The 25,889-nt window shown below is 40.2% G+C and overlaps 5 protein-coding genes across 5 annotated transcripts; 3 read left to right on the top strand and 2 right to left on the bottom strand.

Moving 5' to 3' along the window:
• Positions 1-208: 208 nt before the first annotated feature.
• Positions 209-4,012, top strand: BO86DRAFT_354759 (putative beta-N-acetylglucosaminidase). Its single transcript, XM_025669598.1, has 4 exons — positions 209-750; positions 975-1,093; positions 1,205-3,717; positions 3,786-4,012. The coding sequence occupies exons 1-4, from the start codon at positions 704-706 to the stop codon at positions 3,897-3,899; spliced, it is 2,793 nt and encodes a 930-aa protein (XP_025531769.1). The 5' UTR covers positions 209-703; the 3' UTR covers positions 3,900-4,012.
• Positions 4,013-6,208: 2,196 nt separating this feature from the next.
• On the top strand, positions 6,209-8,654 carry BO86DRAFT_167846 (PhoG like DNA-binding family protein). The gene is made up of 3 exons (XM_025666481.1): positions 6,209-6,252; positions 6,562-6,780; positions 6,864-8,654. Exons 2-3 carry the CDS (start codon positions 6,635-6,637, stop codon positions 8,494-8,496), a joined length of 1,779 nt encoding a protein of 592 aa, XP_025531770.1. The 5' UTR covers positions 6,209-6,252; positions 6,562-6,634; the 3' UTR covers positions 8,497-8,654.
• A 760-nt stretch (positions 8,655-9,414) lies between these two features.
• On the bottom strand, positions 9,415-14,269 carry BO86DRAFT_354764 (cleavage/polyadenylation factor CFT1; the record flags this gene model as incomplete). The annotated part of the gene is made up of 9 exons (XM_025669599.1): positions 12,118-14,269; positions 11,758-12,065; positions 11,507-11,674; positions 11,082-11,441; positions 10,814-11,012; positions 10,691-10,766; positions 10,167-10,620; positions 9,953-10,100; positions 9,415-9,899 (listed from the first exon to the last, which is right to left on the bottom strand). The coding sequence occupies exons 1-9, from the start codon at positions 14,084-14,086 to the stop codon at positions 9,415-9,417; spliced, it is 4,167 nt and encodes a 1,388-aa protein (XP_025531771.1). The 5' UTR covers positions 14,087-14,269.
• Positions 14,270-14,429: 160 nt separating this feature from the next.
• BO86DRAFT_453633 (putative LMBR1 domain protein) lies at positions 14,430-16,695 on the top strand. The gene is made up of 3 exons (XM_025677004.1): positions 14,430-15,109; positions 15,222-16,223; positions 16,291-16,695. Exons 1-3 carry the CDS (start codon positions 14,560-14,562, stop codon positions 16,488-16,490), a joined length of 1,752 nt encoding a protein of 583 aa, XP_025531772.1. The 5' UTR covers positions 14,430-14,559; the 3' UTR covers positions 16,491-16,695.
• BO86DRAFT_386136 (uncharacterized protein) lies at positions 16,289-17,638 on the bottom strand. Its single transcript, XM_025671267.1, has 4 exons — positions 17,037-17,638; positions 16,925-16,983; positions 16,808-16,872; positions 16,289-16,752 (listed from the first exon to the last, which is right to left on the bottom strand). The coding sequence occupies exons 1-4, from the start codon at positions 17,223-17,225 to the stop codon at positions 16,694-16,696; spliced, it is 372 nt and encodes a 123-aa protein (XP_025531773.1). The 5' UTR covers positions 17,226-17,638; the 3' UTR covers positions 16,289-16,693.
• Positions 17,639-25,889: the final 8,251 nt, after the last annotated feature.

Genomic DNA, 25,889 nt, shown 5'->3' on the forward strand with positions numbered 1-25,889 from the left:
GTACGGGCAGTACTCAATCCCGTGCGCATCTGACATTTATCTTGTCATCATGTGACCCTTGCCCGCATGTGCCAAGCACGGCACTGTTTGATTGGGGCTTTGGTCTGGCACCTCACACACTGTCACGTTCAGTTAGTAGTTACCAAATAAGTTACTGCATTACTGACTTGAAGTTTCTCCGCTTTGCAAATTTCGGGTCAAAGATCCAGTTATGGTGCCTCTCACTTATCTGATTTTGTAATCTCCCCCCGCCAAGTGCAGATATTAACTAATGAACGACTGGATTGATTGAATGGATGCGTGAAATCAAATGAATGAATAAATGAAAAAATGATTCCCATTTATTGGTCTCTCTAGCTATTCAACTGCCGGCTATCATCTCAACTGCTTGCTTCCTTGGTACTCCCGCCTCCACGCTTCATGTTTTTGTCATTCATGATTCCAAACCCATAATAAATTACTCCTACGGTACCTTTGCGACACACCCCTGGCTTTATCCAATTAGCAAAGCCTGCCTGCCTGCCTGCCTGGGGCTCCGCCTGGGGAACTCGGAGCTTGTCTAAACTGCCGTTTCTAGCACTATCCACCCCTCCCTTTTCCAAAGCCTCCGTTGACGTCGGCAGCTCATCATCATTGTTTCACTGCACACCCATCTTCGCCCTGGCATTATTGGCTTGGAATAGTTCTTCCACGTCGGGCCCTCATGGCCCCCAAAGAGATGCTGCCTCCTGGCTGGGAGGATCTAGACAGGTAGGTTTTAACCTTGGTCTTGGCATATCCTGCTCCTCTCGAATGTCCCTCACCATCTTCTCTGATACTGCTGCATTACTTGCACCGTTGGACTTGCCTTCCTGTCTCTCTATGTGTGTCTTCAGACGGGAGGGTGCGCCTCCTATAGCAGAGCCTTCCCCGAGCCATTTAGTAGGTGCGTAAGCAGTTCACTGCTGACAGTTGCGTTATTCATCATGGCGCAGGCAGATGGGGCAACTTTTCATGATGGGCTTCGATGGAACATCTGTCAGTCCTCAGATTCGGTCGCTCATCGAGAACTACCACCTCGGTTCGGTTCTGCTCTCTGCAAAAAATCTCAAATGTACTCATATACTCCCCTCCCTACACCGTCTTCATTGGGGTCTTCGTTGATGGCTTATTTCCCTCGGCCGCCCAATTCCGTCCTTAGACATAGGCACTGATATACATCTAGCTGCAGAAGATGCAACACGGTTGGTCCTTGAGCTGCAGACAATCGCTCGGGATGCTGGCCATCCGGTGCCTTTGCTAATCGCCATGGATCAGGAAAATGGTGGGGTGAACAGCCTGTACGATGATATCTACATCCGGCAGTACCCAAGTGCGATGGGTATTGCTGCGACAGGGTCCAAAGGCCTAGCCCATGAAGTTGCGATGGCGACGGCACAAGAGCTCAAAGCTGTAGGAGTTAACTGGATCTTGGGTCCTGTTCTCGACGTGCTTACCAATGTACGCAATCAGCCCTTGGGCGTCCGCACCACAGGAGACGACCCACAAGAAGTATCACAGTACGGCGTCGAATTCATGAAAGGCTATCAGAAGGCAGGGCTCGTGACATGCGGCAAGCATTTCCCCTCCTATGGTAATTTGGAGTTTCTCGGGTCTCAGACGGATGTACCAATCATTACTGAGTCCCTAGAGCAGCTTAGTTTGACCGCATTGGTACCATTTCGCAATGCAATCCTTCATGGTTTGGACTCGATGATGGTAGGGGGCGTTTCAATGTCATCGGCCGGAGTCAATGTGATGCACGCTTGTCTTAGTGAGCAAGTGGTTGATGATCTGCTTCGGAAAGACCTACAGTTCAAAGGTGTGGTCGTTTCTGAGTGCCTAGAGATGGAGGCCCTGACCCACAATATCGGCGTCGGTGGAGGGACGGTGATGGCCAAAAATGCCGGGTGCGATATCATCCTTCTTTGTCGCTCATTCCAGGTTCAACAAGAGGCCATCAGTGGCTTGAAGCTAGGTGTGGAGAATGGTATAATCGGGCGCGGGCGCATCGAGCAGTCGCTTCGCAGAGTGTTGAGCTTGAAAGCCAAATGCACGTCTTGGGAGCAAGCCCTCAGCCCGCCTGGTCTTACTTTACTCACTCAAATGCAGCCGTCCCACACAAGTCTGTCCACACGAGCATACAATGGTTCTATATCAGTTGTCCGAGACAAGCAGAACCTACTACCTTTGACCAATATTCTCGAGCAAAATGAGGAGCTGCTTCTCTTGACACCATTGGTAAAGCCGTTGCCTGCTTCTGCCGTATCGCGCTCCGTGAATGAGCATTTGAACGTATCTCTTGACCCGATCGCGTGGGATCGAACAGCATCTGTACTGAGTGGCGAAAGTGTCTTCAAAGAGCTTGGAAGGTCCCTTTCCCGACACCGCAGTGGTCGTGTTCTGCATACATCCTACACAGCCAACGGTGTACGTCCGATTCATGAGGATCTCATTGATCGGGCTAGCGCGGTCATTGTCGTCACCGCCGATGCCAACCGGAACTTGTACCAACATGGGTTTACTAGGCACGTGTCTATGATCTGTAGATCCAAATTCACTCCATCAGGCGAACCTCGTGAGAAACCATTAATCGTGGTCGCAGCAAGCTCGCCTTATGACTTTGCGATGGACTTGTCCATTGAAACATATATTTGCACTTACGACTTCACCGATGCGGCCTTGGAGGCCTTGGTTAAAGTACTTTACGGAGAGTTGACCGCCGTGGGGTCACTCCCGGGCTCTATAAGTCGCAGTCAAAAACTTCACCAGGCGAGGCAACACTGGCTGGTAGAGAGCTGGAATGAGGATAGGGATGCGCATGCTTTAGACTCCCTACTGAATGCTGTCCGAGAGGACTGTGTGCAAGGACAACGTCCGGAGTTGCTAGGTGTGACATCTACCAGCTTTCTGCTCCGCAAAGAAGAGATTGATGAGGCACACTTTGTGGTTCGCAACAGCAGTACCCAGGCTTTATACGGGTTCTGCTCCACGTATTACTTTCGATCCACAGGCACTGGCGTCATTGGGTCCTTGATCGTTCATCCCGCAAGACGGAAGCTATCTATCGGGAATTCTCTCCACAATCGTGCCATCCGAACTCTTCTGCACAGGAAGGGCATGAAACGGTTCCAGCTGGGCTCTCGCCTTCCGGGGATTTATCTGGGTATCCCGTCAGCAAACCCGGTGGACCGCAAGAGGCTGCGCCAATGGTTTGCGAACTTGGGCTGGAATACGGCCCTTTCACGGCCTGTTTGTAGCGCGGTACTGCGCAATTTGTCTTCTTGGACGCCAACGGACAGCTTGGTTCACGGCATCCAGAACGCGGATGTGGCCTATGATCTTGTTCATGGCTGGGACTATGCAGATTCGATTCTGGACCACATCAAAACGAACTCCAGGCAAGGGGTTCTAGATATCTACAAAGTGGCTTTGAGAGGATCCCCGCACTGTGGGATCATTCGGGCGACCCGCCCCGGTAATGGCGCTATTTTGGGCAGCGTAGTTGTCTACAATGGACGAGCAGCTTTAGCGGAGCACATGCCGGTTCTGAGATCGCTTCAAATTGCCGCCGGGGGTATCTCGTCTCTCGTCATCTCTCCATCGGTCGGCGAGTACGCTACAGTCATGCAGGGCCTGATCTTACTAGGCATCAAGCAGATCCGCAAGCAAGGTGCCGAGGCCGTGATAATGGACTGTGTGAGTTATTCTTCCCACATATGAAGTGGTGTGCAATGGGCGTTAGTTATTGACGATGTTTGCTACAGGTTGATGGTGACAGCAATCTTGATTGTCTTTCCGGCATGGGCTTCAGTGCTCTGTATAGCTTTGAAGAAATCAATTGCGATGCTGCGACATGGACCATGGCACCTTCCACGTAGAGGGTGCTTCCTGGGCAGCCTCAGCTTCAAGTTCTGTGTGATAATTTTGTATATAGTCTTCTCACCTTTGCATCCTGTGGTCCCCTCGCTGTAAAATATCAGTCAATACTGTCAATACATCGAACAAAGCAATTCTCGGCCGCATTCGGACTCGAGTTTTGGGGCTATAACCAGCTTCTTTGTTTTCGTTTTCTCGTTTTTGTTTTGTTTTCACCCTCTTTCCTCTTTCTCTGTTTTCGGGGAAAAGGAGAGGGGGGGGAGGGTGATGATGTCATCATAGCCACCGAAGAGGCGCAGAAGAGATGCAGAAGAGATGCAAAAGAGCCGTAGGTAAGCCGAAACAGCAATGTCAGTTGACCTCCGCCGGCGATGCAAGCGTTCCGATCCAACGGGGGCATATCTGAATTCGCAGGGTCTGATAAACTGCCCGTTTTCGGATGCCGGCGCTCTAACATGGTTGACTGGATTAGCGGCCTAGTCACGCAATGTTCAGCCAGTCATCTTTTTGCGGACAGCATCGTAAGTGAGACACGCAGCTAGCTCTAAGCCTGCTTTAGTCTTTGGATGGGTGTATTATTGTAGTGCTGTACCTCCATGAGTATTTCACTGATTGAAGAAAAATCCAAACTCTTCCTGCACTGGCCACAATAATGGAGGACATGGAATGGTAGGCCCTTTGCAGTCTCACAGCTGGCTGATTGAGTGGGGGAGGTGGGTGGAGTTCCGGAAACAGCAAAGGAGTCAAGGACATGAAATCTGACCATGGATCACAGTAACCTCCACCACCACCACCACCACCACCACCACCACAGTCATTTCAGAGAGGAGAGAAGAAGACTCCAAACTGGAGTGAGTCGAGCACTGGGAAAAGCTCTCGCCAGTTGGCGGGCAGTTTCGGTCAGCTCGGCTCCACCAGACAAGCTGACCGACGGTAAACTTTAATTAAGAAGGGTTTTCCCCACTCATACGTATCTACTATGCTGTACATACTGTGGCGGCGAGAGGGAGGAGGCGAGTGGCGCTTTCCTCTCTGGGCAAGCGGTGTGGCCTCGTCTTTCCTCCCCTCCCTGAATCAACAGTTCATGAATACAGTTCTATTCATCCACCGTTAGCCTCTTGAGGATAGACTCATTATTCTAGAGACAATTTTGTTCCTGCAATACGTATTGCTAACTTACCGGGGCCTACTCAGGTACAAATGCGATATCATGAGGCTGAGGCGCTAAGAGGAGTACTGACTGTACTATACAATACCTCCACCTGGCAGAGCGAAGGTCTATCTGAATATGGATTAGTCTTGTTTGTCTGTCCCACCCACCCACCCACCTGCAGTCTACTGAGTACTGCCAGTCTGTCTGTAAGTGAATTAGAGTCAGTCTATCTACTCAGTACAAGGCAACGAGTAGTATGTCAAATATAGGATCTATAGTATCCACAAGCGACAGTAACCATCTACGCAATTAAGTTGTGGAGTTGTTAATGTGAGTCCTAACTACTGTAGCTCCGTACTGCACTCCGTAAACCAAACTCCCTCTCCGCGGTCGGTCTCATAGCTCCAGTCTCCAGTCTCCAGTCTCCATGCGCCCCCCCTTCCCCCTTCCCCCTTCCCTTCCCCCCCTTCCCACTTCCCCCTTCCCCCTCCCCGTCTCCGGTCCCGATGACCCTTTTGATTTGCTTGGCTTCCTGACTTCGGGGAAATCCGATCCACTCTGCTCTCGGAATCTGGAGTCTCTTGCTTGCTCGTGCTTGCTCGTGCTTGTCTCGTTCTTCTGGTCTCTTTCTCAGCTTGATACCTCCCTGATCTACGACTACTACTACTACTACTACTACTACTACTACTACTACTACTACTACTACTACTACTACTACTACTACTACTGCTGCTGCTGCTGCTAAGTTAGTATAGTACAGTAATTACATATTCACTTCACCCCATCCTTCTGCAGAGCTGGGCTTCCAGCATCTACGCATAGTTTTTGCTTGTCTCTCTGTCTTGGTTGGTTCGGTGTCGGTTCAACCATCTTCTTCTCCATTTCCATTTTCTCCTCCGCCTGCTGCTGCTGATTTACACTGCATCCCTTCCTTCCTTCCTTCCTTCCTTCCTCCCTTCCTCCCTCTCCGCACGCGCGTGTGTGCCGCGCCTTAACGCTATCTATCCACAACAGTCCGGAAGGGAACGATTGCGGAACCATCACTGCAACCGGCTTTCTAAACCATTGTTCAGCCTCCCCCCTCCCCTCTCCCCTCCTCCCCCCAGTTACGTTACTCCACCCATTCAGCGGTATCCTCCACCCGTTTGCTTCTTTGGCTTCACGCTCATCTATCCATCCATTGACTCACATCAACCCTATCGGTCTGTCCTTCCCTCATGTCCCCCGTCTTTGGCTTCCTTCTGCGGCCGCGCTCGTAGCGCAACACCCCTCCCGCCGGAATCGATCTGGCTTTCCACCTGCTTACCTGCCACAACCTTCACCCTTCACCCTTCGCCTTTCGTCCTCCGTCCTTCTACCTTTCACTCAACCCTTTGCCCTCTCGCATCCTCTTTTCTTCTGCCGCTTCCTGACCTACTCTTTGCCCTCTCACATCCTTTTGCTCTTCCTGCCGCCTCACTCTCCCTCACCCTCTCCTCCCTGGGTCGCCCTCATTGACACTTTGCTTCCAGTCCTTGGCGGTTGGTCAATCTTCTGCGTTTGGTCTTTTGATAGGTTCAAGCCCCGAAGGGCCAATCCTTCAACATGGAGGGCTTTGACACTATGTCTATGCCCTACTTGGCCAGCCCGCTTTCTCTGAGCAATCTCCAGGGGTCCGACTACCTCCATTCTATGCCTGGTATGGACATGCCTGACCAGCGATCGACTTTCGAGTCGGAGCCCTTCGTTAGGTAAGTATCATTTAGGGCCCTTGAGAGTGGTAATGCCTGCCTGATCTGCATTCTTACCGTGGCTAATCATTGTCCCGGGCTAGCGGCGACGACATTGCCTTCTCTCAACATGGCGTACCCCCCACAAGCTTGAAACGCTTTCCGTCAGACTACCAGGACCCCTTCACAGATATGGTGCCAGCGTTTGACCCCGCGCCTCCAGAGCAACCTTCAGACTCTTCAATCGACCACAACAACAAGCTCTTAAGCTTTTCACTTCCGGCCTACAGTTTTACATTGCTTGACTACTCACTGCGGCGCACCTCAGTTTCTCTTGCAGCCCAATTGCATGGCATGTTCTTCCTTGCTGAGTCGCCCTGGACTACCTCGCCCACAGAGAATGCCCCGCCCCAGCAAGGCGCGGAACTGACCTGCTATCGGCGAAATCTCTTTCAAATCACCGGCTCGGTGACCCTACCGCGAAGCTTGAGATATATTATGACGGAACAAGGTGACCGCATACCTATCCTTGCCCAAGAATTGACTGTTTCAGCTACCGAGTCGGTCGAAGGTAACTCGGTCAAGATCATCTCGGTACCTTGGAAGACACCTGCCGCAAATCAGAATCAATCAACGGATGAGAGCAGCGTCACAGCCAATGGCATGAGTGCCAACCCAAGCACCGCTAATCCCAAAGTCGAAAAGGAGCCGCCACCGATCCCGTTGGACATTATGGCGGGTCAGGATCTTGATACCGACTATGCGACATTTCCAATCGCATGGAAGCGACTGCAATTCCGCGTCGCGACAGCCAATAATGGTCGAAGAAAAGAGCTCCAACAACACTTTGTCGTTCGATTGAAAGTCATTGCTACATTATCTACTGGAGCCAGAATTCCAATTTGCGAAGTACATTCAGGTCCTGTCATTGTTCGGGGTCGTAGCCCACGCAATTTCCAATCCCGCAAGGACTTACCTCTGAGTGGCAGCGCTGCTGCTTCGCGAAAGAATACCCAATCCACTGGCGTGAACCGAACACCGACCAGTGACTCTGCCCCGTCTTCTAACCTAACACCAGCTAAAGCCAAGACGACGGTGAAAAGTAGCTCACCTGAGACCGCAGTCTCTCAGGGCAGTATAGCTCCTCCTCCACCGGCTACCGCCGACTGGACACAGATCTCGCCTGCCGTGGGGGGAACAATCACTTCCGCACCATTGCCTCATTCATCTGTATATGCTCAATCAAGTCCGGATTTCCCGCGGCCTACGGATACACAACGGCTTCACAATAGCATTCCGGCTCCCATCAACTTGTCCCTCTTTGACGAAGATGAGAGCGGAGAAAGCATCAACATTCATGAATCAGCTAGATCGGCTGCATCGTACAGCAATGAAGTGTCGCATGGGACTTCCAATATAGACGGCACTGCACCCCCAGCGAAAATGCGGAAACTCTCCCATGGACTGCCCCGAGCGCCATCCCGATCTGCCTCTTCGTCGCTGCCCTTACTGGGTAGTACGAACATGCAGCAATCGTTTGCGTCTACGCTTCCCTTCCCCAATGAAAGTGCTGATTTGTTGTACGAGTACTTTCCATTGGGGCTGGATGATTGGCAGGCGCCTGTTGACGCTGTTTACCGGCCGCATGTAGTGCATCATACCAATCTGCCGGAGGTCAAATTTGTGGCCGCACGAGGAAGAAGCAAACGATATTTTGCTGCAGAAGACGTCTTCTAGGTGGATCTAGTCCATGAGCGATAAAACTGCACCCGAAAATATAGACTGGGAGCAAAAGTTCCCCCTCCCAAAGCAGCAGAGAATGGGTTGAGATATGGCCCCTCACCTGTATGGAAACCTTATCCACCATCGTGCTTCGTCGCCTTTGGGATGCTGTGTTTGATTATCCAATCTTCCCATCCTTATCAGGATTGTCGCCGGCGAAATGCAACCTGTTTGGATGACTTCTTTCTTGGAACACGACTAACACATAGATTTCTCAGCAACATATATAGGGGTGTACGGTTATGGGAATGAACTCCCGGATCAAACGGGATGGGCTGGGGCATGCTGGGGCATGCTGGAGTTTCTGCTTGTTCGATGTTTCCATCATGGCGTTGGGGGATTCTTGATTGGCCCGGTGTTCTTGTTGACTACGAGTTCGTTTTCGCTTCCTTTTGGTTTTTCATCTTTGTCCTTTCTTGCCTACCCACCCGGTCGCAGATGCTCGGGTGCCAAGCTCATGACCTGCCTGCTTACCGCACTTTTGTCACTATGAAGGTGATCGTTAATATATAGACCACATTTACCGGTCTAATGTTTGATTCCATATCTCCTTGCGTATAATTGTAATCTTGCGGGTTGCGTGTTGTAAAACAGCTTGATAAAGTGCCAGGTTACTCATTCAGGAAGCCAGCTGAGCCTCATTTGCTTGCCAGATGGGTGCAAAGGACTAAGAACGCAAGGAGTCGTGAATCTGCCATACACTGTGTGCAGCGGACATATGCTTGCGGTACTGAAGAGTGAGCGGGGCTGCACATACGTCACATCGCCACGGGCCAGGAAGCAGTCGGCTCTTTTGGAACGAGACCGACGTAGTGCTTGCAAGTCCGCGTCCACTCAGTTTGGTTGCATGAGACCCCCGAAAATATGTCCGCATCAGAGATAGCCAAGCCCATCGCCCCCTATGCTTTCCAAATCCGCCATGATTTCCCATTCGTTTGCCCCAACCCGGCTTGCTATCTCCATTTTGCGCTGTGTACTCAGACTGAGCCATTGATTTAACAAATTGCCGTCCAGCATCCCCCTTCCCGCAGTTCCATCACTCTCAACAGCACGGAAAGCGCGAGGATTCAATCCGCAAGGATGCTCAAGAGTGTTGGTCAATTGGGACTGCAGAGCGGACAGTCGACGGTAAGCCTCTTCTGGAATGCAAGTAATGAGGCCAATAGATCCGTTCTGTGATGTTATGAGAGACTGGTAGAGCGGTGCTTGGTGATCCAGATCCATGTCATCCTGTTGAGAAAGTAGCGATTCTGATGAAACCATTGTACGTGGAAGCAGCGTTAGTGTAGAGGCAAAGTTGCCCGTATGAAATTTACTACGACTGAGTAGTCTGTCCCCATTGGAGGACTTGGGGTCTACTTTTGAGTCAGTCAAAGTTCTCACCTATAACGCCAACCACGGTGTTGCCTACCTTCGGGGTCATATTGTAATATGTGAATGTTGCAGTCGCTATCAGCCACGACGAGGAACAGCCTCCTGCCATCAGGAAGGAAGTCTGCGGCTACCACCTCCAAATAGTCCAGGTCTTTGGCAAACAGACTTAACTTATACGGCTCCTCCTAGAAACACATCGGCTTTGTCAGATCGGCGGCGGTATGTCTAGGCATGAGCATTGTTAAACGTACCGAATAGCCAGCGAACCACAGCCCTTTTGTGGCGTCTCCAAGAATGCACATGCCAGTACCTTTCAGCTCTTTGACAACACTGACATAGCATTGCATATCCATGAAAGCCACTGGAAGAAGGCTGCCGTCCTCTTTGAGACCTCTGACCATGCATTTCTGCCCCTGGGAGACAATAATGAAACCCTGACCACCAATTTCAGACAGTGCGGTTACAGCACCCTTTACCAGTTCTTTGCCGATAAGTTTCAACTTGCGGTCCAATGTGGGATTATCAGGGTCCGGAACCACCTTGATCACCTCGAAAACATATATGCAACCGCGCGCTGGTATATCTTCACCGCGCGCAATCGCCGTCCCGACAACTATCATCTCTCTGCGTTCCCGGGTGTTTTCCGAAACCTCGAGACTGATATTCTTCATGGCCATCACATATTCACTAGCATCCAAAGGGTAACTTGGGATTTACAAGGAAATGTCAGAAATTCTCGTGAAATCGTATAGACCTTCCGTTTGGTTCCTCTCACCTGTCAAGAATAGACCATGTCTTCGGGCTGACGATTTTCAGAAAGCTTCCATGCGCTTCAGGCAGGAATGAAACAACTAATGACATTTAGCATACATTCTGAAAATACGCAAAGACAACGAACCTTCGGTGCGCCACTCGGGATGTAATTCGTCGTCTTCGGGCAGTTTAAATTCTGTCTTTTGGCAAGTCCCAAGTACATACATTCCTGACGAGGACGAGTAGGCTAAGTGATCGACTTGTTCACCCAATGGTACCTTCCGCAAAGGCCATTTGTGATCAAATAGCATGCCACGGGGCAATTGGCACAGACGAATAGTGTCCTTCAGCGAGTCAGCGCCTTCGGGGTAGAAAGAGTTGCATCTGCTCAAAGTCTGGGTTGTGAGACTTACATTCGATTCCAGATAGGCGAAACTGCTAGTCGACGCCAGAGGGTTAAGAATGCCCACGCTTCGTGGATAATCCCCTCGTAAGCGTACAAAATGCGGCGAGCTGGTGGATGTCCGCACAATGAAACCAGCCGAAGCCCCGGGCATGAAGACGGTGGAAAGCCCAAAAAAATTGGGAAGGATGCGCAATGGTTGGGCTTTAGATTGACATTTGTCAGCCGCCTCTACGCCCCCGCGAGAAGGTACCTTCGGAAGAACTGTGTTGGCCTCCTTCGAAAATCGCAGGCTAGTTTTCCCATCTCCGGCACCCGTGGAGACGAAAAATGGTTGATATATGTTGATGTCGTCGTTCTGGCACCGCAACTACCAAGAAGGGCGCGTCAGCATGGGAGACGAATTGAGGTGTACACGGAAACATTTGAGCATACAATCAAGTATGGCGAGGCGTTAGCGGAATCCCCAAGGTCGGCAATAATAGCCTCGGTCAACGACTCTCGTGCCCCAGATCGCTTTGGGGCTTCGGATGACAAGATTGGTGGCAGCCCAGCTACTCCTTCAATAATAGTCACCAGGATTTGATCGGGAAGCCGGTACATCTGAGCATAAGGTAAGCAAATGATCGGTGGTGCATACAGCCAGCCAACCAGCTAAAGGATTTGAATACACACGGTGTACCTACATAGAATTTGTGATCCTGGTCCAGGAGGAATAAGTAGAGAACGCCCGGCTTAGTGGAAGCTGAGTCGACAGCAGAGAATGTGCCAGTCTTGTCGTAGTAAAGACTACAGGAGATCCAGCTTTTTACTGCGAACTGCTCGTGTAGAATGACTTCGTCAAGATCCCCACTTTCGTCGGATTGTAGAATTAATAACGTTGAGTCATCCCGAAGAATTGCAAGGCAGGGGTCTGCAAAGCTGGCACTAACGGCCATCCGTTCATCATTGCTGTCATCGTCCCAGATGGGATATATTTGGGTTAAACCCAGATCTATTTCTCATCAGCGCAACCATTCCAGCACTAGATCGGGTCGGGGGCTTACCGCTATCATAGGTTCGAACTTCGTTTTTCAGAACTTGAACTACCCGCTTGTTACCCATCAAGGTGTTGATTTGAATAGTCACATCTTCATTCGGATTGAACTCAGTGGCTTTGAAGGGTTTCAAGACACCGGCATCTTCCAAATAAACAAGAGACTCTTCTTTATCGATGCTTTTCGTCCTAGAAGCGATGACAAAATGACGTGATTGAGGTCGATAGCCGTCTGAAATGCTGGTTGCCGCCTTTGTGCCTTGTATTACAGAAGCTGTCCAGAGACATTCCGCAGCATCAACCTCAACGGAGTGTATCACATCAGGATCAAGTTCGCGACTCAGTACAACCAAACCACCGCCACTATCAGAGCCCTGAGCTGCCACTAGTTCTAAGCTAGCAGAATCATATTCGGAATGATTATATTCCGTTTTCGCAACCACAGAGCGCCTGCCTAGGACAATGTCTCTCACAGGGGCAATGTTGATAAGTCTGTCGAGGAGGCGAAAATAACGTATTCCAGAAGTACGTTCAAGCTTTGTGGAACCACCAGTCGGCGCCAATTTTGGTGATGTGGCATATAAATCGTCTTCGTAAACATCGTTATCACTCTGGTCATCGTCCATGTCCACAGAATCATCCATCGCTTTCGACAATGGCCGAAGCTTTTTCGAGCTTGAGGATGCGAAGGAGTAGCCTAGAAGGATGGAGTCCGAGCCTTCGCTGCCTAAGAAAACCCTACTTTCACCAATAGACGCCGAGGAGGAAGCAGCTGATTTCATAGAAACGACCCCGGCGTGGCTGGGTAAGGGGTGTACTGAAATTCCAGAGACTGACCTGCCATCGAGCCTAAATTTCACGGTGGCGAAGTCTCCTGTGGATAACACCAGCAGCAAATCACCACTGCCATCGTCAAGGGTCTCAAGAACGCAGTTTTCTAGACGCAGAGCCAGGTCTGATTGATCCGACATAGAAAACGCCGAGACCAGTCTGGAAAACTCGTTGACTCCGACCGCGTTGGTCTTGCCAGCCTGATCAACATGCACCAGCTCATTGGACCCAATCAACAAAGCGCCACCAACAGGAGGCGGGAGTGCTACCACTTTGAAGAGATCGCTGGGCAACCTAGATACTGAAAGCAAGGTGGTGGATGCTCGCTGTTCCAGATCGAGAGTAAACACGGAATAGAAGACAATGTCTTTTCTTTCTTGCAGAAGTGCACTAGACGTCGCGACCTGCGAGTACAGTATTCCAAAAGTCGGTTCCCTATATTCGTATAGAAATGCGAAATTTATTGGGTGCAGAATTGTTGGGTCCAGTGCACTCAAAGGTAAGACGAAGGATGGAGCATACGGGGTTTGATATATTGTGGTCTGGTTGGCCTTTTCACGATCGTTATCCCCAAAGCTGTGGCTTTCTGCATTCTGTCCTTCTAAACCTGAGTCATAGTCATCCATCACCAAGTCATCCCCTGGCTGATGAAAAGGAATGATGGCGAAATTTCGGATCCCGAAGTTGAATATCGCACATCTACTGCTTGGGTCCACACTAAGAATGCTGCCACAACTGCTCAAGTCAGGGACCCAGGGGCTACGGGTCAAATCATCCCGCTCATAATAATGAATCGAGATTGTAGAGATACCACGGCGTTCCGGATCCCATTCAATCAAGCTGAGTTTGGCATTGCGAAACGCGATGAGAATGGCCTCTCCTCCGCTTCTTGAGTTCAATATTTTGACCCGACATAGGTTGGTTGCTGTGCCAGCTAAGGGGTACTCCCTCTCCAGAACCAGTTTCGTTGTTTGTTCACTGAGCTCCCCTTCTACTCGTTGTAGACCACAGGGGTTGATTTGCAACGAGAATATTTGGAGTAAAGAGGTCTTCACGACAATGAGATTCGTAGAGGTTTCGGTCAGGAAAGGTAGTGCCAATGCATGAGTGACCCCAGTGGGGGCCAGCAATTCGGTATAGCACTGCATCTGCAATGTTGAGCGAGATCTGCGTTCGTCTTGTTAGTATCAAAAGTCTGGCCGGCCACCCGGCTGCTTTAACTGCCTTGCCGTTTCCTCAACATTGCCTTATATCAAAGGCGAGGCAGAGGAAGAGGGGCAAAGAACAGGTCTGTGACACAACAAAGGGCATACAATAAAAATAGGCGTGAGTCGAACGGAACTTTAACAAAAACACTAGGCTCGGGATGGGATCAATCAGGGTGATAATTCACGTGACGGCTCCATTAGATGATGTAAGACGCCACTGACCGGGCCTAGTCGAGTTATAGCTTTACTAGCCAACCAACTCGGCTCTTTTCGTGACAAGGACGCTTGGCCTACGCTCACATTCAGTTCAGTGGTACTGTATGGAGGACGGGAGTTGCTTGATGTGCTGACTTCTTCACTTCAATTAACTCGAAATCTGCATACATTTCATGTGAGCTACTGGACTATAACAAATGGCTTCTCTGCAAACATCCCTTATTTGGGTCCTTTATACCATTGCGGTAGCCGTTGCGGTCTTGGTAGCCTGGTTCCTCGTCCACATTTATCAAACCCCTCGAGATCGTTCGCGCGCTGTGACCTTAACTTGTATTTTTACCATAACAAGTCTTCTTGCAACTGTTCTCCTACTGCCAGTTGATGTTGCTCTGGTCTCTTCAGCGACGTCATCAAATCTGGGCCAGAGGAAAGGCTGGGCCACTCAGAATGATGTCGACAATTTTCTTCCTTCTTTGACTGTTGTATACTATCTACTCTATTCACTTGATGCCATCCTATGCCTCTTAGTCATCCCGTTTGTTTACTTCTGGTACGAAGAGTATGATGAGGTTGCTACTGAAGCAGGTGAACAATCCTCGGGCCAACGACTCTGGGCTGCCCTCAAATATACTATGTCTTTTGTCGCAATTGTGGCAGTGCTACTTCTGGTCGGCTGTCTTATCCCTATGTCGAACGTCGAGAACGCCACTGAAAATGAACCTCTGGCGGCCTCAATGGTTAAAAATCGTATGCCCCTCGCTTCCTTTTTCAGCCTTGTTGCCCTTTGATTACCTCGAGCCAAGATACTATCCTGATTCAGTCCCCTTGCGAAGCTGAATCTTGACTCACTTATTTATAGGAGGCGAGCGGGCGTTTTTGTTTACAATTGGAGCACTCATGACAATCGGAGTGCCCTTTTATGCCCTGTATACGTCCACAGGCCTTGCTCTTCTCCCTCTGCAGGCAATCAAAGTTTCGTCGGCATCGAAGGATACATGGAAAGCTGCCATGATCGTGCAGCTTGAGTCCAACAGAGAACGCCAACGCCAGTTAGATCGGCGCTGCGGAGGAAATTCTGGACTTTTGTCCTCCAAAGATCGTAGAGAATTGGACACCCTTGTTCGAGAGGAGAGGACGTTAATCCGGCGCCAGCGCCTAGCAGACGAAGCTCACGCGGAGCACCGAGACTGGGTGGTCAAATTGTGGCTGAAAGCCGAGGCTACATGCCGTCCATTGAGAGTATTGGGTGGCGTTGGCTTGTTTCTAATTGCGTTTCTGATATTGATATCCATGTTCGCGACATCTATCGACAAGGTCAGCAACTCGCTCTGCAAACACCGTTGCGGATACCTCCTCAAACACATGCATACGTTCAATCCGGTAGATTGGATCCTGATTCAGTCTGCGAGGATATTTCCCGTCGACTACATCATATTCACGGTACTCACTTTACTTCTCTTCTTCAGCTCAGTATTCGGGATCGCAACAATAGGCATTCGACTCCTCTGGGTGAATGTCTATCAGATCAGAAGAGGCCACACATCTCCGCAAGCTCTTCTGCTGACAACGGTGATCTTGATGCTGACCATCTTAACACTCAACTATTCATTGTCCATGAATGTGGCCTCGCAGTACACATTATTTGGTTCTCAAACGTTTTGTGATCGCCCGCCAAGCCCTGAAGGGCGTCCAGATTGCTCGGATAACACGCAACTCATGAAGCGATGTTCGGACATTGCAGACAATGCAGCTGCAAAGCAATCTTGTACGCCTAGTGTTGCTAGCACATTTGTGAATCATGTGACAACAAAGTTTCCCTTCTTCGGGGTGATACTTTTCTGGTCTCAATTCATGTTCATAGGTACCTAATACCGTCATACTGCCGCATCCCAGCGAGATCCATATCATTGACCTTTAGTGTATTACAGGCTTTTATTTACTCGTTGTTGTCACGTTCATCGTTCGCTCACCACGACAAGACGAGCGCTCACTTAACGAGGAAGCCGAGGAAGCCGAGGAAGCCGAGGAGGAGAATCTCCTAGCGAGCACGGGAAGACGTGATAATGCTGGGTTAGATGACATTATACGAAGGATGGACAGGCAGAATGACAGCAGGAGTGTAGGATAACAATGCTTGTGCATCTCGTTCCAAGCAAGAACTCAGCCCAGTCATCAGAAAGTTGAGCGGCAGTGACACGTATTCGTAACATCATATGGCTCGATTCTCCTGGGTCGCCCACAAAGAGGGCCCACCATTGCTGGGCAATCGGCAACGGAGGAACAGGAGTGTGATCCAATGATCCGGGTTCGATTTTGTGACCATGTGCATGACTAAAGACGGTCATCCAGTAATGCAAGAGCACTTTCAAATGCCTTGACAACATCGGTATCTGAGCCCCTGATCAGCACGGCCTCATTTACAAGAAGGTGTTATCAGGAATATACAATGTCGCTTCTTCTTCTCTAAGCTCTCTCCGGAATTCTGAACGTGATGCATCTGGGTTTTGAATCTATAATCAATAGTCAATATCAGACCTCTTGGAGCCGAGATAGGAAGAAAACCTTTTCAAGGCCCTTGTTTCGTCACACGTAATAGTGGTTTGAGACCATGCCATAAAAATCTATGCAGAAATTAGAACGAAATCATGTGAACACAAAGAACCACGTGAACAACCTCTAGCATTCTGGAGATGTGATTCTTAAGGGCATCTTCTGCTTCTTTGTGTTGCTCCATGACTTTGAGAAATCTATTCTCAAGTTCTTTCCAGTCATATGTATCTAAGTTGCGGATGGGGAAAGGTTCCATTTGCACAGCTTCATGACACTTAATGTGTGAGTAGACCCGCGCCCGCTGACAAGGCATTGTCAACTCCATTCCCGTGCTTAAAGGTTGCATAGAGACTGGTAGTATTGAGTCTAAGCCCACAGCTTCAAACCAAGGTGAGGTGGTTGTAAGAAGGCTAACAAGCGCAGCCGCGCAAAGATGGCAGGTTTGATCAGAAATGAGGTTGGAGGGGAACAAAAGAGGGAAGAAAGGAGAAGCGGTCAACTTCCATTAGGTATACCGACTGACACCAAAAGTTACAATACTTCCACAGAAGTCTCTTTGTGGTCTCACAGGCAGTATTTATGAAGAGAGAGACAGATATACAAGGCTCGCTGTGTACGACCTTTATAGGAGGAAATTGCGGGTGCTCATATAATATCAGCTTTGTTCAGCTATGATATGGCCAGATGGTAATCTTGAGAGAGTACTTATGCAGTAGTAGTACTCCGTACTCCTGTACTCCGTACGTTGTAGTATGTGATAACTTAGGTGCTATTGGCACTGACTGTAATTCTAATACTACCAGAGCTAAACTTTCTATAGTAGGCGGTAGAGCCATTAAGTACTTTATCCTCTGTACTATCAAGTACAGATACATGATAAAATAATTTGATATGGAACTGGCTATTGCCACCTGTCAATATTCTTAAACCACCTGGCTAAGGCCTAAAGGAGAAAGTGCCCGAATACCGCTATATTTCTAATTAAGGGGGAATTTGTTTTTGTATGTAAGATTATATGAGAGTGCGAATGTAGGCCTTTTACCGTCTAAATAAGTAAGCTAGTCAGCCCGGCAGCCCGGCAGTGATATATATACTTTTTTGTTAGATTTGTTAATAAATATATTCTTAGACTCCGTGTCCGTGTTAAAATCTGGGTTGAAATCCGTGTTAAAATCTGTATTAAAATCAGTGTTAAAATCACTGCTGGCTGATATCGGCCATGTTGGCGGTGGTGGCAGAGGTAAGGGCCGGTGGGCAGCCGATATACACAGTAAAGTTCATACAATAGGGCTGATTCTGCTGGTTTTCTATTTAGCCTGCACTTGTATTTGTATATAAGAATCTAATATATCTTCTTAATTAGGAAGATAGGCCACGACCCACCGCCTCCACACCGCGAAACTGTATAATGTTAGCCAGGTGGCTCTGGAATCAAGCGAGGTGGCTTTAACCAGTTCCATTTGATATTGGTATAGACCCTAATAATCCTAACAAAAGAGATAAACCAAGACTCACTAATATACAACCTTACTAGCAATGTCTTCAGCTACTGAAAACCCTAATGATTCCTGAAATATCTCCTAATGTAAGAAGATTCCTACCACAGAGACTTGTGGTTTTAGTACTATGCCAGTGGTATTAGAATTTCAGCTGGTGTCAATAGCCACCATCTTTACAGGTAACTTGAGATTGCTGGTTCCCGATCTTCAGTCTGAGATACTGTACGAAATGAGTGCGGTGATTGGTCTAAGGTTCAACCTAGGATCATGGTTCCAAATTTAATTGACTTCTATCTACTCGTCGCTGCGGCACCCCCCTCCCCCTGCTCTCATAGTTAACTCCATCTCACGGATAACAAAAAACACATACAAATCCTTGTTTTTAAGGGTATATAACTCAGCCAAGATCGAAGATTTAGTCTTTCTATTATAGAATTAGTTCTTTGACTATGAAATCTATATGTAGTTCTTTTTTTAACTTAAAATACTGTAAATTCAAAGAGTTAGGGGAAAAGATGCCTGAATATTTAGATATTTGTAGCATATTACTTATTTCAAAAAGTCTTACTGTAAAAGTCTGTTATTTTGTTATTTATTTTATAGTAGATAGCTACTTCTATTCTCAATTAGAATCTAAAAGCCTAATATCTTAATCCAAGTAAATTATACAACTTTAAAAAAGTAGAATCTGTATGTTCTTGTTTATTATCCATAAGATGGAGTTATTCGTAAGGTGGAGGCGACCAACCTGTGTGCAACGGGTGGGGTGCCGCAGCGATGAGTAGGTAGTTAACATAATCGGACACCGAGCCGGCACAACACCAAGCCGGCGGCCGCCGCGCCGCATCTTACACCCCCAGTAACTTAAAGTTAAAAAACTTATCTAAACTATACTATATTAAAGTATTTTATAATTTTTTTAGTATTTTTTTTATATATTAATATAGCTAATACAGATAAATATTTAAATCTTACTGTTAAGGCCTTTAAAAGTAGAAAGTTTACTATAAAAATCATCTATACTACTGCATTTAATATTAGAATAAATACTTTTAAAAATTATTTAAATAATATTAAACTATATACTAAAAAAATACTAATTATAAAAAGCTATCTACAATTAAAAAAATATACTAAAATAATAGCTTTTTAATATAGTCTACTAAAAACTATTTTTTAAAATTTATAATATTTAATTTTCTGCCCAGCTGCTATATTAAGCAAAATTAAAACTAAATTAATAAAATACTATATTAAAATATTAAATTATTTACTTTATTAAATATTATTTAAAATTAATATCTAAGTTTATATTAAAGTATTATTATTAATATATTAAATATAAGGATTTTTATTTTATTTAGAGATAGTTTAACCTTATTTATAATACAGTCTAAAAATATAGTATTTTTAATAAAAATATATAAAATATAAATAGGACTAGATTTTAAATAAAAGTTGCTTTAACTGCTTATATAATTTATAGCTTAAAAATATAAAAATTATATATTAAATATATACAGTTAAAAAACTATAAATAAATAATTTTAATTATTATAATTTTAGCCTTAGAAACAGTACTGCTATGTTGGCGTTCAAGGGCTCGAAGAAACGATTTCATAGATAGATCCTTGATTGATTCCTTCTACTTCGCTATCTCGACGGCTAACTACATTCCCGCTTGGGCGGTAGAGAATGGCAGAATGACGTTGCGTCAGTCTCGCTCTGGCGAGCTGGGCATGCAACATGCTACTACAGATTATTTTTACAGTATAAAATTATTAACTAATATAGTATAAAATCTATTTAAAATTATATTATTTAAATATTAGTAAAAATAGCTGGACTACTAATAAACTTAGCTTTAACTAGCTTTAAAATATATTTAATAAATATACAGCTTTAAAAATTATTAGTAAATATTATATATTAATTTTTAACAGCTATAGCAGTTATATAATTTAGTAGTTTAATTAATTTTATATAGTATAAAAAATTATTTTTTTATATATATTAGTCTACTTATTATATAAACTGCAGCTGCTTAATATTATATACTTTAGACTATTAAAAAATTATATAGCCAGTATATATTTAAGACTATTTATTATAAAAAGATTAATTACTAAACTTAATTTTTTGCAGCTATATTATAGTATATATATTAAGATCTTTTTTAATATTAATATACTTAGTAGATTTTATACTACCAGTCTTATTTTTTTAAATCTTTAAAAAGTTTTTTTAATACTATAGATTTAATTAAAAATACTAAATTTACTAATATTTTTATATTTTATTTAATTTTTTTATTTTGGAAAAATATCTGTAAATTTGTATAAATTTAAAAGGCAGAAATAAGAACTATAAAAACTGTCACAGTGCAGATCTGATGCACCTGTTCCACCTATTTTACCTGTTTAACCTGTCTAATCTGTTTAACCTGTTTAATCTATTTTATTTTAATAATCTATCTGCTTTTTTTAACTACTTTATATATAATTTATAATTTTTTTAACTATTTATCTACTTTTAATCTTATTTATAGCTTTTTAAACTATATTTTATTTATAAATCTAAAAATAGTCTAACCCAGTAGCTAATAGAAAATCTAAAAAACTAGTTATAAAAAATTATTTAATTAAAAGCTGTTATTTCTATTATTTAGCAAAACTAAGAACTAGATACTAGTCTATTTTTTAATACTATATAGCTTTTATTTTTAAAAATAATAGTTTTAATAAGATACCAGTAATCCTGTAATCTTCAGCTATATTAAATAATTTAAAAAAGTTTATTTAGTATATTAGTAAATCTTTTAAAAAATAGTATAATTACTATAATAAACTATACTAATATATTATAAATACTAAAACTGTATTTACTAATATTTAGTATACTATTACTATAAAAAATATATTATTTATCTATTAAATAAAATAAATTTTTAAAAAAAACTAATTTAAACTATTAGCTTATAAAAATAAATACTGCCTAAAAGATTGCTTTTAAAAAATAAAACTAAATTTAGATTAAATATACTAAAATTATTTAGATTACTACTTTTATAATAAATATTTTAGTATAAATTTTAAAATTTATATCTATTACTAAAAACTCTGTAGCTGCTTTAATAAAAGTAATTATATTAATTATTTTTTAATCTTCCACTTTTACCCTTTTTTTAAATATATATCTAATTTTAATAAGTTTAAAGGTATTTAAAAAGACTTTATCTACTTTATAGCCTAGATTAAAAATAAAATAACTATTAATTTTAATTATTTTTCTACTACTAAATTTTAGATTATTTATATAATTAGCTGCTTTTTAGGTCTTATATACATCTAAATACTTTTTTATATTTAAAATAAAAGCTATTTTATTAAGAACTATATTAATATTTTAAAAATTTTAGAATAAATTTTTAAAAATTTAAATAGTATTTATAATATATATAATAATCTATATTACCTTTATTAAAATAGTAAAAAATTTACTGTTTTTTTTTATTAAATTTTAATATTTAGCTATAAAAGCTAAGATATTTAAAGCTGCCCTATCTACTATACTAAAATAAATATTTAATAAAAAACTAAAAACTATACTATTATACTGTCAGGAACTACTTGACGCAGTAGACACGCTGGTTAGGCAAGGCAAGTAAAATAGCCTAAAAGCAGTCTCCTATTAATTCCAAGACTAATTCTTAAGAAATCTCCTCCTCTAAAGGATTCTAAGACAATATATTATATATGAAGGGAGGGGTAAGCAATATAGTAACACAGGTGCCCGGATTAAAAGCCCGGCGAATCAGTACAGATTTGGAAGCAGACTACTATAGTAGTAGATATGGGTTGCTGTAGCGGGAGATATTATATAACAATTTAAATAATTTTAAAAATCTATAACTATAAAAAAAATATATTTTTTTTAATTATCTGCTTTATTTATTATTTAATTATTTTTAATTTTTTATAGCTAAAAATCTATAATTTTTATACTAGTTGGTTTATATATATAATCTAGTTTATTAGCTAATACTACTAAAATTATTATAATATTTTATTAAAATTTTAGAAAATTAAAATATTATATAATATACTAGTAAAAGCCTATTTTAAAAATATTATATTTTTAAAAGCTTTAATAAAAAATTTATTTATTTAGTTTTATTAGCTGTATATACTGCTTATATATACTATAATTATCTAGTATTTATAATAATAATAAGTTAAATTAATAAAATATTATAAACTTTAATTAAACTAAAAAAATAAATTTTATTTAAAAAGTTTAAAAATTTTAAAAATATTTTTTTTAAAAAAGCTGAGAAGTTATTTTTATACTAAAAGTACAACTATATTATTATTCTAAAAAATAAAAAGTCCCTGCTATTTAGTTTTTTATATAAAATATTTTAAAATAAGTTATAAGCTTTAAAAAAATAGCTTTTAAAAAATTTAAAAAAAAATTTATTTATTTTAGCTTATTACCAGTTATCTTTCTAGTACTGTTTATAAAAAAGTCTAAAAAAAGCCTAAAATTTTATATTAACTACTATATTTTAAATACTGTTTTTATAAAAAATAAATATCTGCTTCTGCTTATAAAAAAAATTCTAAATAATCTAAAAAAATTAAAATACTTTATAAAACTTAATATTATTAGTATTTTTAATAATATTAAAATTAAAAAAGGCTAAAAGTATTTAATAATATTTTAAATTTATTTAAAACTATATAAAATATTTATAATACTATTTAGACTAACTGAAGCCCCTGCTATATTTTAGTAATATATTAATAATATTTTAAAAAATTATTTTAATATATTCTATACTGTTTATATAAATAATATTTTAATTTCTAGCTGTATTTATAAAAAAGTTTTTAAATATATCTACTATATTTTATAAAAGTTAAAAAAAGCAGAACTTTATACTAAATTATTTAAATATAAATTTATTATATTTAAAATAAAGTTTTTAGACCTAATTATAGACTATAATAAGTTTTATATAAATTTAAAAAAATTAAAACTATAGCTAAATAGCTTATTTTAATTTATATAATTAATATATAAGTTTTTCTAGACTTTAGCAACTTCTACTGCTGATTTATTTATAACTTTTTAAAATTAACTACTCTACTTATATATTTAATAAAAAAAATATTCTATTTATATAAATCTTAGATTACTAAAAAGTATTTAATATATTTAAAACTATTTTTATTAAAATACTGGTTCTGTAACTGTTTAACTGGATTTAAAATATTATTTTAAAAATTGATATTTTTAACTATATATTAAAAAAAGTTTTGTTTTAGTATAGTAATAATAGAGTATTATATTTTATTATATATTTTTTTAAAAAATATACCCCTGCTAAATATAATTATAAAATTATTAATTATTATGATTTAAAATATTTTATATTTACTAAGCTGCTAAACTGCTAATAGATCTAATAATTTAAATTTTTATTATACTTTAACTTTAAAATTATTTATAGATTTAGAAAATATAAAATTAAGCCTAACAATCTAATTAAAAAATTAAATAATTTTTTTTTAAAAAAATAAGTATTTACTATACTAAAGTTAAATAGTTTTAAAATAAAAAAATATTAATTTTATTTATCTGCTAACACCACCTCTAATTCCGCTAAAAAGTAAAAAATAATAAAAAAATAATTTTAAAAAAAGATATAAAAATATACTAAAAATAAAGCTAGTATTTATCTTATATATATTTAAAAAATATAATATTTAAAAATAAATCAGACTTATAACTTTTATTTAAAATATAAAAACTTTTTTATATTATATATAAAAAAATAAATAAATTAGAGAAATACTAAAAGCTTTAGCTACTAATAAAAACTATTATTTAAATATATTACTAATATTATATAAAAAAAGCTTTTTGTTTTATAAAAACTAATTATAAATATTTAATAATAAATAGATTAAGACTAATTTAATTAGACTAGTCTATAATAAATCTGTTTTTAAATATTTTAAAAAAATCTATATATATAAACTACTAGTTTAAAAATACTACTAGCCTAATATCTACTAATATATAAGATAATAAATAAAAAACTACTATATTTACTAAAAAATAATTTTATTTAAAAAAATAAAATAAAAAATTTTAAAACCTTTACTAGTATTTAAATAAGTATAATAAAATATATTTATAAATTTTATTATATATTTATTTAAAAGCCAAAGCTATAATACTATTTTAATAATTATTAATTATTTAATAAAAATAAATTATTTAATTTTTTATAATTTAACTGCTAATACTGCTGCTGTTACAGTAATATATATTTAATATATATAAAAATTATATAATTTATTATAATTTATTTTTTTAAATAAAAAATTCTAGTTTATTTTTAAATTTTAAAAATATTTAATTTAATAATTTAATATTACTAGTAAATTTTCTATAGTATATTACTCTAAAACTAATAGCTAAACTAAAAAAATTAATATAATATTTAAATAATATTTTTATATTTATATAAACTATTTATAAAATAACTAAAGCCAGTAGCTTTTTTAGCTAAATTTATTTTAAATATAATTTATTTTAATACTATTAAAATTATTTTATTTTTTATAAACTATAGCTTTTATTTTTATATAGATTTTAAATTTATAGTAATTCTAAACAGCCCAGCTGTTAGAGATATAAACTAGTTTACTGTAAAAATATAAACTATTACTAATTTTATTAAAATAAAAATATTTACTATTTAAATTTAATATATAAAATAAATAAATTAATAATATAAATTAGTAAAAAGATTTAAAAAAAATTAAAAAGTATAGCTAAATTTCTGCTATATTAAAATACTAAGACTTAGTAAAAAGCTTAATTAAAATATTTTAAAATTATATAAAATTAAAAAATTATTAATTTATATATTTATTAATTAATTTTATTTTTTAGTATAAAAATATATTTTATATTAAATATTAGTTTATTTATATTTATTAGTAAAAAACTAGTTTAGGCCAGCACCAACCTTTACCGCCTTATATAAAAATTAATAAATTAAAAAAATAAAAAATTAAAAATATTTTTAATTTTATATAGAATTATAGAGAATATAGTTGCCCTTAATTAGTATATATTATAAAATAAATTAAATATTTATTTTTAACTGCTAAATTAGTTTAGTATTTTAAAAATATTTATTAAATAGTTAAAAACTTTTATTACTATTATTTTAATAAACTATAATCTATACCTTAACAGAGCTTAGCTTTAAAAAGGGGGTATACTGTTATAGTATAAATTTAATATATTTATTCTATTTATTTTATTTATTTAATTTATTTAATTTATTTAATTTATTTAATTTATTTAACTTATTTAATTTATTTAATTTATTTAATTTATTTAATTTATTTAATTTATTTAATTTATTTAATTTATTTAATTTATTTAATTTATTT

The sequence above is a fragment of the Aspergillus japonicus genome, assembly GCF_003184785.1.
Source record: "Aspergillus japonicus CBS 114.51 unplaced genomic scaffold BO86scaffold_5, whole genome shotgun sequence".
Lineage (NCBI taxonomy): Eukaryota > Fungi > Ascomycota > Eurotiomycetes > Eurotiales > Aspergillaceae > Aspergillus > Aspergillus japonicus.

What these genes read in the sequence shown, in the direction of transcription:
- BO86DRAFT_354759 (XM_025669598.1), top strand. Translation starts at nt 704, where the DNA reads ATGGCCCCCAAAGAGATGCTGCCTCCTGGCTGGGAGGATCTAGACAG. An exon ending in CTCTGCAAAAAATCTCAAAT is followed by an intron (nt 1,094 to 1,204) that starts GTACTCATATAC and finishes ATATACATCTAG; the next exon opens with CTGCAGAAGATGCAACACGG. An exon ending in AGGCCGTGATAATGGACTGT is followed by an intron (nt 3,718 to 3,785) that starts GTGAGTTATTCT and finishes TGTTTGCTACAG; the next exon opens with GTTGATGGTGACAGCAATCT.
- BO86DRAFT_167846 (XM_025666481.1), top strand. Translation starts at nt 6,635, where the DNA reads ATGGAGGGCTTTGACACTATGTCTATGCCCTACTTGGCCAGCCCGCTT. An exon ending in GAGTCGGAGCCCTTCGTTAG is followed by an intron (nt 6,781 to 6,863) that starts GTAAGTATCATT and finishes GTCCCGGGCTAG; the next exon opens with CGGCGACGACATTGCCTTCT.
- BO86DRAFT_453633 (XM_025677004.1), top strand. Translation starts at nt 14,560, where the DNA reads ATGGCTTCTCTGCAAACATCCCTTATTTGGGTCCTTTATACCATTGCG. An exon ending in GGCCTCAATGGTTAAAAATC is followed by an intron (nt 15,110 to 15,221) that starts GTATGCCCCTCG and finishes ACTTATTTATAG; the next exon opens with GAGGCGAGCGGGCGTTTTTG. An exon ending in GTCTCAATTCATGTTCATAG is followed by an intron (nt 16,224 to 16,290) that starts GTACCTAATACC and finishes AGTGTATTACAG; the next exon opens with GCTTTTATTTACTCGTTGTT.
- BO86DRAFT_386136 (XM_025671267.1), bottom strand. Translation starts at nt 17,225, where the DNA reads ATGCCTTGTCAGCGGGCGCGGGTCTACTCACACATTAAGTGTCATGAA. An exon ending in ACATCTCCAGAATGCTAGAG is followed by an intron (nt 16,984 to 17,036) that starts GTTGTTCACGTG and finishes ATTTCTGCATAG; the next exon opens with ATTTTTATGGCATGGTCTCA. An exon ending in AGAGAAGAAGAAGCGACATT is followed by an intron (nt 16,753 to 16,807) that starts GTATATTCCTGA and finishes TCAGGGGCTCAG; the next exon opens with ATACCGATGTTGTCAAGGCA.